Source organism: Dysidea avara, chromosome 1, assembly GCF_963678975.1.
Source record: "Dysidea avara chromosome 1, odDysAvar1.4, whole genome shotgun sequence".
Taxonomy (NCBI): domain Eukaryota; kingdom Metazoa; phylum Porifera; class Demospongiae; order Dictyoceratida; family Dysideidae; genus Dysidea; species Dysidea avara.
In genome coordinates, this window is record NC_089272.1 from 26,785,280 (window position 1) to 26,798,619 (window position 13,340).

Genomic DNA, 13,340 nt, shown 5'->3' on the forward strand with positions numbered 1-13,340 from the left:
CACACACACACACACACACACACACACACACACACACACACACACACACACACACACACACACACACACACACACACACGTACATACACATTTTAACCTAATCTGGGAAAAGCGGTCTTATCACCAATTTAAAGTATTGAGAAATGCCAGTTTGAAGTGTGCTGTAGCTTGCCAATGGTTGAAGCTATGTGTACCAAATTTCCACATTCTTTACACCATTCCTTATTTTCCAGAGCATCCATTGTACACATAGCCAATAGTTTAATTTCCTTACATAATTTTTAGATAGTTGTTAACTCAAAGTTGACTGTATCAGATGAACTCCACAAGGGGTGGTGGGAGGGGAGAGCAAGAGGTTGTTTACAAATGAAAGAGGAATATACAGGAATGAATTAAGCCAAGTTATGGAACATTCAGGTCTTAATACTGGCTAAAATGAACAGAAATTTACAGCACAGGTTTTTGTTCAACACCACGGAGACTGCTCATACGAATTGCTGCTGTACCTGCCAGCAAAAGCAGACCACTCAAGTGAAATTTGATAGTTCATTCATGTGTGTAGCGTTGTGTTCTTGGTGAAAAATCAAATCTGCTGTAATGGACAATAAGACCGGTCTTCCTCAATGTACTGAGATATGTATGCATGTATGTACATATACATGCATATTGTAGGTATCTGTCCTTTTTGGACACAGTGCACATTCATAATTATATGTATAATATGTAAGCTAAATGGTAATATTTTGAAGCTACAATGTATAATAAATTATGATGACTAGGGATGAAGCCATTGAGAACTTTTGGAATATCCAGACTGGTTCTGCCTGGTTTTTGCAAAGTTTAATACAAAGTTGTGCAGTTTCTACTACCGTATCATATAAAACAGTGCCTTTTCTCATGAATGAAAGCTAAAGCAAGGCAATACTTTCATTTATCTATAGAATTATTTTTCCTACATAGACATGAAAAAAAAGATGTATTTTTACAAGTACACGAAAAAATTTGGAATTTTCAACTAGAGTAGGGACCATAGCACATCGATAAAAAGTATTGAAACAAGCTGGAGTAGTCCATGATAATAAATCACCGTAAAACAATAAGAAGTGTTATATCCCTACTGTGCTCAAGATACCATAATGGAAATGCACAGTAGGGACATAACACTTCTTATTGTTTTACGGTGATTTATTATCATGGACTACTCTAACTTGTTTCAATACTTTTTATCAATGTGCTATGGTCCCTACTCTAGTTGAAAATTCATTTTTTCGTGTACTTGTTTGTTAACTTTTTTGTAAATAATTTTATTATGATGACTGGTGAACCCACGCATACCGCATCTGAAATGGCACCGCGAACCCCAGCTATATCAATTATCATCTGAAAAGTGAAGTATCCATTATGCTTCGTTGTCAGCTATGTTCAACCCGTTACACAGCAGTATGAATCAAGAACTGTTTGAAAAGCACCTCTACAATCAAAATAGCCACTATGAAGAATACAGACGATTTCCGCTACAAAGGGAAGCCATCATGTGCTACCGCCAAATCAACACCTTTCGTTGTCAGCAAAGATGAATGGGGCACAAAGAAGGATGCTGGTAAGTCCATGAAGAATACATTGTATGTACTGCGGTATGCCAAAAGGCACCTGTCGGGCCGAAGCGACCTCGAACAGTGAAAATCAAGCCCGTAGCCTTAACCATTATCAAGTTATGCTTGTCTGAAGGCATCAGTCAGTTACTTACTTACTCAGTCAGTAGAAAATTCCGTCGAATAAATTAAAAAAAAATTTCCATAGCAACTTGTTGAAAGCGTTTCGGGTCGATCTGAAAGCTTGTTTGGGCTTAGTTTACTTAACCAATACTGCCTCATCGTCGTCAGGGAAAATTGAGGCTGGTTTTTGGGTGATATTATTCCGTGGGCCACACCTACTCCTTTGTGGTCCCTACTATACAGTTACTATCGTACTGTATGATATATAGTTTAAAACTGTTGTAACAAAGCACATGGATAATTGTTATGGAAAGACATTACATGCACTAGTTTTAAAGACACTTTTGTTTCTTTCAGTGGACGATATCCAAAATTCAACCCATCATCTGGTGTAGTTGTTTCAGCTCAGATATCTAAAGGTCCAATTAACTTTGCAGACTACAGTAGTCATGTAATATTAAAGTTTCCTGTAAGCACTTGTACTGTAATATCATGACTAGAATAATATTAATGTTCTGTATTGCACAGAATAATACCAATGCCACAAAATGTGTTTTCTGGGACTTCAGTCGTGAACATACAAGGTAATACATATCATTTTCAACATTATTTGCACTGTACATATTGTATGCATACATTTGATACATATGCATTTTCTTCAATTGCAGTTTATGATGGGGGGAGCAGGGGCGGATCCAGAAGCTGGCAAGGGGAGGGGCACAATCAGGCTAAGTTGTAGGTGGTTGGAGAGAGCCAGTTAATTGTTAGTTGCTGCATTTTTGAAGCAGCAAAATAATCACCTCTTAGTAGTGTCTCACTGTTGATTTTTGCCATTTTGGCCTTTACAGATGGTTGTGAATTCTTAAAAACTATTTTAAGGGCTCTGAATGTGTTAAACAACAGCAACACAATAATTATTTTTAGAGGCGCTTAGTAAGCGAAGGTGCTGGGTGACTTATTTCACAGCTAGCTTGACTTTGGTTTTAGGTAAATTTGTAATAAAATGTACATATTTTCATAAGTGATCTTGGCCTGACATAAAGTTGAGTATTTTAATCAGAAGTATGGCTGGCTCATCCACAAGGTAAGGAGGAGGAGGAAGGGGGGGGGATTTGCCCCAAATGCCCCATCCTGGATTCACCATTGGGGAAGAGTAAAACTGATGTTACAGGACCATCATCAGCTTGCACTGTATTCCGCTAAAATTATGTATACTACATGTATTATTTGTATTACTGTATGCAGTGCAAATTTCATGTATTGTAAAGTGCATGCACGTTGCTTATTCTAGGACTCCTATCTTGTTGTGGTCTCTGATGCACTTGTGCACTGTGTTTTGTATGTAGCAATCAAAATACAGGGGGATGGTCCAGTAAGGGTATAATACAAGACAATGATCCCAGTCCACAAGTGATATGCAGGGCTACCCACCTGACTAGTTTCTCTGTGTTAGTGAGCTCAGATGCTGCTGAGGTATGCATACAGTGTACCATTATATGTGCAGATAGCCATATGAGATGATAATTAAATTAATGTGTTTATATATTATATAATATAAATACCTGTGCCAATAGTGTGTAATTATTATTTAATAATGTTGGACACTTATGTATATACAATGAGTGACACAGACACAGCAGTTTAAAAACGGTGTATACAAAATTCTTTATTTAATCTTTGGAAGATAATACAGTAATGTCTTTTGAATCTACTAAAAGACCTGCTAGCTAGTTCTTAAATGATTAAAACCTGCTAGCAGAAAGACCTCAGGCATTACAAATCACACTTTCAATCATTGATTAGCTATGGTCTCCCAAACATATTGTGGGTGAAGTCACCCAAGCCAACACAACTTTAATCACTCCATTCATTTTTATAGGCATGCCTAAAGTAATTTTACTGTCGGAGGTAGCGTTTAATGCTGTAGCTAGCTACATTTGTCAAGATGAACGGTGAAGTCCACAGAAAACTCTGTTAATGTCCATCTCTTCAAACAAACTGTAGATGGACTTTCCTAAAAACCCTAAGCTTAAAGTAAGCTTCCTTCAAATTAACCGTTCTACAAGGGAATCTTCCTTGTACATTGGTTATTTTGCAATGTGGGCATGGTCTGTATGTGAAACCATATCTGGTATTTATATTGCTGTTGCGCTGTACCTACGTAATAAGCCAACAACTTGTGACAACTCATTGTCATTATTCAAGTTGTGTCTTTAAACTGTTACATTAATTCACCTGTTCTTCACACTGTTGTGATGCCATGGCACATGCATTTGCAGCAAATAGTCAGTTTCCTTGTCCACACGATTATCTTCACTAGTATCCAACTTCAGGGAGCAGCAATAAGGTGTGAGCTTTTATTTATTTTCAGTTCATTAACAAACATGTTCAGTATTCCACATTCATGGGACAATTTTGAAATGGCATCTAATCAATGACTCCACCTGAAACCAAATAAAACTCACATTCCCATATAAAACTCTCTTGTTTTCTAAGTCGGTTAGAGACCATGCCTTCGGATCATTGTACTCAGTTTTGTCTTGGCATTTAAAATCCACGAATATCCTAGTGCTACAGTAGGTCTCTAACCTACAATTAAAATGAAGTGGAACAGTGTACTTACCTGTAGTTTTGCTACACGGGTTGTACAGAGTTTTAAGACTATGTGTAGCATGACTAACATCTGCTGTATGTACATTAATGGTTAAAAAGAAGTACAAAATGCAATATTTCATGGGTAATTATCAATTATCTTCAAAAGCCATAGTAGTATTGCAAGAAATTGTACATGTTTGCTCTCACACAATAGGATTCTCCTGAACTTCGCATAGTCAGTTATGTTGGCTGTGGTGTGTCCATTGTGTGTATGCTGCTGACTATTGGAGCAATTATACTGTTAAGGTACATTTATGTATAGTGTAGAAATGTAAATCCACATGTACATTAAATATATGTGACCAAATTTTTGAAAATTACCCATATGGGCACATTTGACACATAAAATATTAAAAAGAGTATATAATGGGGAGGGAGAGTGTCGAACTACGCTATATGTTGTGAAAAATGAGCCTGTAAAGTCCCATGGCATCATTCAAACGACTCGGTGATTTGTGTTGATTGGTGACTAATTATAAGTGCAGTGGGCGCACTTTGTATATGTAACTGTACTCAAGAAAAGTATGGCACATCATGCAGAGGAACTCGCTATACAAAGAGAAAGACACAAGCAGCTAACCTGAAAAACAAACATCGAGGTTTCATCATGGTTGAACGAGGTCAAGATTTCGATATTTCATCATGGTAGAGATTTCATCATGGTCACCATCCCATGCCTCACCTTGACAGTTCTACTAGGTAAAGTGACACGTCTAGATGGAATTTCAGCCACTGCGATTCCATACGGACCACCTGTTAAAACATTTAAGGTGTTAAATCTGAGCAATCAATAGCAGTCAGGTTTACGAGAAGAAACAAAGGTATGCAGGTTACTTTACTGGTTCATTTTTCACAGCTTATAGCACAGTTCGACACTCTCCCTCCCCATTATATACTCTTGACATTAATGATTAAGTAATAATTCTTGGTGTAAGTCCACTTTTTAATGATTCTAATCAATTCCCAATTCTTTGAATTACAAGTTTTTAGGAATTTTTTTTCAAAAACTGGACCCTACACTAAACAGCATCAGCCTAAACATTAAAATTCTAATTATTTCGTGCACAACAACATGGATAATTTCCAAAATTTGGTCACATATATATGAATTGTGCTTAAAACAACTGCTTACCTTTGGAATTAAAAATAATTTCTTTTTTTGCATATGAGTGCATAAGACACAGTTGCATTGTAGCTACCATCTGTGGCATTAGTTTATACTGATCTTTGATGGCTATTTGAAATGTTATATATCCATCTGCTGCCACAACATTATAAACCGTGATGCTAACTGCAATGTGTGAGGTATAGTACAGTACATAAAAAATGAAAATAATGTACGTATGAATCTTATATAACAAAGTACAAAACTGCTATGAAAAATATGGTTAGAATATGTGTGGCTATCTGTGTAATTGCTATTACTGTACATCATATTTTATACATTTCTACTTGTGATCATGCATTATACCACATTTCTCGTCATAATATGATGTTTGCAATTTACACTACCATTTATTGTAACAGGAAAACTGCATTTAAGGCAAAACACCACATGCTTCACTTAAATCTCTCCATTGCCCTCTTGATTGGTTTGATAGTGTTTGTTAGTGGAGTGGAAACAGCTAAAGATGTAAGCCCTTTTATGATGTACAATAACATACGTAATATGATGCTATTATGGTGCTTGTATAATGCCACCTATTGTTCAAATCTATCAGTATGATCCGGATCCCAGCTGTTGTGGTTCCTATGGTACATTCTTACACTGCATATTGTTGGAAGGTTAAGTCACCCTAGTTAGTTTTGATGATTTTGTCTGTATTCAACACAGTTTAACTTTCAAAATTCTGACTATCTGTATTAACAGGCTCTAGCTCTCTCACAAGTCCTTAGTAGGATAGCACTTGTAGTATGTAGAATAATAGAGTTAAGTGTGTAAGAGGTTTTGTGATACATACATAGACAAGCACTTTAACTATGCTGTAGCAATCACCATTTATTGTGTACAACTTGCAGTCACAGGTGTGGTGTACGGTGGTGGCAACACTTCTCCACTACTTCTTCCTAAGTGTATTCTGTTGGACTCTGTGTGAAGCAATCTTGATCAACATGAAGTTTGTGTGGGTATACTATGAAGGCATATTCCAGGATATACGTTTCTTTCTGATTCTTGGCTGGGGTAAGACTACTATTGTTTCTTCAATGAAGCATAGAGTATGTAACAATTGTAACTCAGCTTAGTTTGTATTATGTGATAAAATAATGTTAACATGTTGGTCCTGTGGCACACCCCGGGGGAAATGATGGTACCACTATTCATTTAGGACTCCATTATGTGCTCAATACGTATACACAGTCTAGTATAAATTATTTTCCTAGCTATACACCATGTATAGCTATATAGATCATTCTGTCTTCAATGACATGGCACCTCCTGTGACCCAAACTAATTTATGAGCTGCAAATCTTGATAACTATTCTAATGTTACTGTGCTTAGGTTATAACTGTATGCACAACTAGCATGCATGTTAATGTGATGCAATAAATTATACAGTGTAATGACAATCCAATGATTTTCAAATTTATGATCCTGTTTGAAATCAGAGGGCTTTCAATGGTTGGCCATTAGACATTTATCAACCAATTAACTTGAGGATAGATTGAATACCTACTGAGCTCATCAAGGATGGCCAACCAATGACATGCTATTAATATAGACAAATCAACTACTCTAATAAAGCAGTCTAAGAGCTTCTTAAAAAGTGTACCTAAACTGTCTTAAAACTAATATTAAAAAAAGAAGTACCATTATGGGAATTGAACTTGAGACTTTCATTGTCATCAATGCACTGCTTACCTTCTACATAAACCCCTCAGCTTCACTTTGGGGTTTTGCTACAGTAAATTTTGCTAACATATATACCCAAAGCCTGAGAACTGCAGGCTCGAGTAGCAGATATAAATCACATACTCACTTAATAGATGAAAAAACTACAGAGCACTCACACCATTTGTTTTATACACTGGTGAAATGATCTAAAAGCCCTCAGGGTTTTATTATTCCTGCATACAGTAATTATGCTGCAATACACAATGTTAGAACTTACAATTGTGGATTTGAGTTTTATATTTATTTACTTGTTTGCACCTCGTTAAGGCCAATAACTTTGCTATTGGGACAGAGTAAGTTATTATATTATAAACAAAGTACTTAGGACTATACCTTACAAACCATTCTATGGCGATCTTATTCCGTGATCTGCTTAATGGCTGACATGTGATGCGTAGAAGTATGCCTTTACGCATTGCCCAAATGACTATTTAGTGATCATTCATCATACAAACTAGTTGGTTAACATAATAAGCTCATTGTAATATTCGATTACACTCAGCCTGGCAAAGAAGCTAATACTAAATCCCACAATGAATTGCTCTATGTCACTCAATATAATAAGTTAAAACGCATTATATCTTTGATCTGGTGGGGGATTAAAGCCATGAGCAAATCACACTCCCATGATATTTCCCAGGCAATACATAACACTTAGAGGCATCTTTGAATGCCTACACTAAAGTGGTACATATATAAATCAACACCTATGCAGTAGTAGAGAAAGAATTGAGACTCAAAGAAGGATAAAGATACTGTAAGTCCATGATGAATATGTTTTAGCTGCTTTGAAAGAACAGCAATTTGTTATTGTCTGTTTTTCTGTTATACATAGGCCTACCAATACCAGTAGTGGCTATATCAGCTGGAATATCTCATGGGAATTATGCAATAAAACATGATGCTACTGAAGATGTAATAGCGTAAGCACCTCATTGCAAAAAGCTTAAGTAACAAATTGTAAATGAATCTCACCATAATGTAGCTACTTTATTGTTTAAGTACCTACAGTATACGTACATGAATTAAGTGTGAATTTTGTTAAGTAATAGTTGTGAATACCTCAAGTATGTATACAATTCCACTACAGTATGTACAAGGTGGCACATGATAGCTGCATAAGTTATGCTTTTGGTGACTGTTCTATTAGATACTTTTTTTACTTACATCAAAGTGAATGACTGCTTTTTATAATCACTATCTGTTGAAATACACACTTAGTAACTGTAAATGATAAATTTGACTAGGCTACCTACAACAGACTGATTAATTGTCTGCACTATCCATTATAATTATTAATACCACACACATTTGCTGTATTGTATTTGTATCTTACAGATGCTGGATTTCAGATGAGAATGGTTCGATTTGGGCATTTGTTGCACCAGTAATTTTAATACTACTGGTAAGGTTACAAGCACAAATATTATTCTGTACTTCTCTTTAATATGTACATGTATTTATGCTGTAGATCAACATGATCCTCTTTACATTTTCAATGTGGAAAATTTGTCAGTCAGCTGGTGGTAAAATGACACGAGCAGTGAAGGAAAAATATGAGACAGCAAAGTATGTATTATTTTTATTGAGAGTTGGAAAAAAATATTTGTACATAGTTTTACATACAGTAGAAAGTTCAGGTGCATTACAAGTTACCCTGTAGAGAGTTCAGCTAAGTTACATGTCAGAGTTCAGCTATGTTATAAATCTCTCTATGTAGACCGCTCAACTTCATTGCAAGTTTCTAGATGCTTAGCAAGCCACACTGCAGTGCATTCAGTTACATCAGTGACTATTAAAATGTTGTACATTTCTATAAGTTAATCAAACAACAAAATGCAATAAAAGGGATGTAGCAATAGACTAAATCTTCATTGTTTCTTATTTCCTGTAGTAAAGAAAAAGACAAATAAAAATAAAGCTTCATAAGGTGGCTTTGAGGCTTACAATAACAAAACAATAGAAGTGAAATCTAAACCAAAACAGCTAAGCTGTAAAGAAGTGTGCTGCCCTCAAAAAGGTAGATTGTGAAATCAAAGGTGGCAGCCAAGAAATGACTGCAATGATGTTAATGCCAATGACCACACTCATTAAAAATGATTGGGATTAGCATCTTTGCAGCCATTTCTTTGATTTCACAACCTGTCTTGTTCACACTTTTATAGCTTTAGTTTAGATATATTTCTTCAGTATGTTATATGCTACAAGTTCAATGGTATACTGATATTTAGGGTACTACTATTGGGTATACTGGTACTTCTACCTCTACTTGGAGCAACTTGGTTATTTGGACTGCTGTTTTTGATTGATAATGAATCTATAGTAGTAGCATGGATCTTTACCATTGTGAACTCCTTACAAGTAAGTACATGATGTGATTATTTATAATTATGTAAATGTTGTAGGTCAAGTTGTGAACATGTGCATTACTTTAGTTACTAGATCTGAATTTTCTCCAAAAAATCAGATCAAGACACACGGTAGTGTGTCGTGCGGGCAAGAAAGCCGGCGACCACACCGTGAGTATATTAACAGGAAGAAACAAAACAGCTTTTTCATGCGTGCATAGCTTCATGGTCCCTTCTCCAAAGCACACCAGTTTTGTGTTATAGCTGTCCCCAAGGTAGGGTATGCCACACAGCAAATTTGATTAAATTCGCAACAGCCATTTGCAAGATATGGGCATTCCAAGTTTCATTTTAATTTCTTTGTTTTTTCTTCTTATGCCATATGAGGGCTAGAGGGCTATGGGGGCTTCAATTTCTTTTTGCACACTTTGCAAAAATTGCTGTAAAATACAAACGTGTAACTCGATTGCCTTAATCTTTGGTTCAAATTAAGAGCATGTAACGGTGGATTCACATACCAAGTTTGTTGTGAATCTGAGGAAAATTCAAGGAGTTATGAGCATTTATTCACGTAAAAAAAATCAAACTTCTGTCATGGCTACAGGGTAATCTGGGTATAGAAATAATTTGAAAATTGGTGTGTAGATAGGTTGATCATCATAGCAGTGCCTTTTGATAGTTTGAATAGTAATAGAGTTACAGCGACAAAGTTATATAGCAAAATCCAAGCAAGCGTAAAATCACGGGATCAAGATACTCTAATAGAGCAGACACCGCAGGGTAAAAAAGGTGTACAAAAATGTCAACAACAAAACTTACCAGAGTTCAAACCAGGGACCCCCATACCTAACTCCTGCATCCTTAACCACTAAACCACTGCTACAGTACTTTGGCTGATCACCTCACTTAATTTCTGCTTTATAAATGAAATTTCTAGTTGAAATCTGCTTATAATCAAATGTTTGTAATTTCATAGATCTACCAATAGAAGTACTAGATTGTTCTAGAACACTCTGTGTATGTTCTATTATAAGTCCTCAAAGAATGTGTACTGTATTAAAGTATTACAATAATATTATCAAATATTAAATTAAATCATGCAATGAAATACATTTATAAGTCTGTCTTCAATAATCATCATTGTGTCTACATAGAAGAGAAGAAATGTGTGTAAAAACAAACCTCAAAGTCAGCCATAAGTTGGTTTTGGGGCCTTATAAAGTACAAAAAGAAGTGAAATCCACACAAAAACAGCCAAGCTGTGAAAATATGGTGCGGCCTTAAAAAGCCTGGGTGAAAGAAGTTGTGAAATCAAAGGTGGCAGCCAAGAAATGGCTGCAAAGATGTTAATGCTAAAAAAAATTAATAATGGCTGTGTGCATTGTTAAAATTTATTAGTATTAACATCGTTGCAGCCATTTCTTGGCTGCCACCTTTGATTTCACAACTTCTTTCACCCAGGCTTTTTAAGGCCACACCATTTTTTCACAGCTTGGCTGTTTTTGTGTGGTATTATGTATATACCACATGCATGAGGCTTGTATTTGATTTGTAAATGCACCACCAAAGAGCTGCAGACCTGATGATGGAGTGTTTATGAATCAGATACAAACCTCATTAATGTGTGCTTTGTGGTAAGGTACATGCACAAATCATTTGTGCTCATTTGCAGTAACAAGAAGAACAGATAAGCTAAGGTCAATTGCTGAGTACTGTGTATAGGTAACGATTTCACTGTTAGTAGCTGGTTTTGCATGAATGGGTGCCTAGTGTATGTATGTGTGTCAATACTAATTCAACTCAAACATTGCACTGCTTCCTGTTCAGACATGTACTGTGTCAAGTGGAGGATACTCGTTGCTGGGTAACATAGCAAATAACGACGTAATAGTCTTCACTTTATGTATGGCTTAACGTATTGATCATTATCTTTAGACTTCCTGCAGTGGCACAGTGTATGGTTTTTTTTTATTGATTAGTGTGCTTAGAGTGTGCTACAATCATTTGTAGACTAAGTTACTACAACTGATCTGTAATGCTGGTAGCATCGTTAATCCACCCATGCACCACACTACAAGTGATGTAAACAATTTACAGGATTTCTTTGCAAGTGCCAGCAGCTCTGTAGTTAATTGATGAGCCCTACACTTACTACTCCATGTTTCTGCAAGTGATTTCCATAATTAATGCAAATATTGCAACAATTTTACTATACACAGCAAACACATTTATTAAATCATAATTATAACACACATGATGGCATATGCAAAATAACAGTTTGATATCAGTAATATTATTTTATTTTTGTTGCGGATAGTATGCATACATCCCCATACTAATGTACAGTGATTAACTGTACCTTTTGATTTTTCAGTATATATACCAATGCAATTCAAAAACAATTAGTGGGTTGATAGCTGGGTAAACACTCGCAGTTGGTGGAGTTTGTGTACCTTTTGTATGATACTGTACTGTAGCTATGGCAGCTACTGTATACAGGTCTATAGCAGTTCTTGAAAAGGAAAGCCATTTGTGTGAAAATCTGTACATACATTTCAACATACTACATAAATTTTGGCATGCCACGTTAATGTATTCACATGCAGTTGATTGTAATAAATAATGTAAAATAACTACTGCAGTGTCTGTAGTCAAAGGTGAAAGAAGTTAAATTAATGGAAGAATCGATGTTGTTTTGGGCTATAATATGAACAGTTAGGTATACAATTAGTTAGAGATGTTGCTGTAGATGTTACTCAGCATTCAGTAACTAAACATAGGCTATGTACAAGTGTGAATGAGTGATTTATGTATGTGTTACATTGCAATGAATAACAATTTCACTTTGGTTTGTGATTTTACTAGTATTTTTAAAAATTGTTAATTTTAAAAATAAAGTAGGGATCTACTGTATGCAATAAAAAACAATGAAACAAGAGATGAATGATGGTATTACAGCATAGCTTAGTGGGAAAGCCCCTACTTTGGCACACTAGCTATAACAATTATTTCATTCAGTGCCAAAGTAGGGACTTTCCACCGAGCTATGCTGTAATACTATCATTCATCTCTTGTTTCATTACTTCTTTTTATTGCATTGATCCCTACTTCATTTTTTAATTAACATTTTTTTAAAAGGTACTATATAGTCTGTTTAGTTTTTTTGTTGTTGTAGCACAGCTAGACTTGTGACTGTTCTATTAAAAGATCATACATGTATCTCGAGTTGGACAAGGCTAGCTAGACTTGTTTTCTGTTTAGTAAATAGCTAGATTGTGAAGAGGTGTGGTCTCCGTACTCTATTGCTATTAGTCAACCTGGGTGATGTGGTCACAAACCTATCGCGAATTAGTCTGGCGGTGCCTGCCCTTTTGCATGGCATCAAACTAATCACGAACAGGATCCCAATTGTGAAGTTGCTGATATCTATTTAGCATACCTCTTATTAGTAGCACCAGGATTGAAGCACTTCTAACAGCCAGCTTTGAAATAATTCTGTGGCATCTAAATATGCTGCTGAAAGAAAGTGTTGGTACAGAAAATTAATTCTTTGATATGGTTTCATTGGATGAAGAAGAAGACAAGCAGCCTGATTGGAGATAAAAGAAAAGACAAGGCACAGAGAACTACACTCACTGGAACCCCAAAAAGACGCTTCCCTCCAGTGAGTTTGTTATTGTGGCATAAAATGGTGACCGTGCACTGCTTTGATTGGTCTCTAGGTTTGG

General features: G+C 35.8%; 1 protein-coding gene across 1 annotated transcript in view; it reads left to right on the forward strand.

Annotated features, from left to right (window-relative positions):
- Positions 1-13,340, forward strand: part of LOC136260517 (uncharacterized) — a 114,728-nt gene that overhangs the window by 92,651 nt on the left and 8,737 nt on the right. Inside the window, exons 26-35 of the mRNA XM_066054283.1 lie at positions 2,073-2,184; positions 2,244-2,299; positions 3,062-3,188; positions 4,525-4,616; positions 5,898-6,003; positions 6,390-6,552; positions 8,100-8,187; positions 8,603-8,669; positions 8,736-8,833; positions 9,496-9,625. Coding sequence (XP_065910355.1) covers positions 2,073-2,184; positions 2,244-2,299; positions 3,062-3,188; positions 4,525-4,616; positions 5,898-6,003; positions 6,390-6,552; positions 8,100-8,187; positions 8,603-8,669; positions 8,736-8,833; positions 9,496-9,625 — 1,039 coding nt within the window. The remainder of the gene's footprint in view (positions 1-2,072; positions 2,185-2,243; positions 2,300-3,061; positions 3,189-4,524; positions 4,617-5,897; positions 6,004-6,389; positions 6,553-8,099; positions 8,188-8,602; positions 8,670-8,735; positions 8,834-9,495; positions 9,626-13,340) is intronic.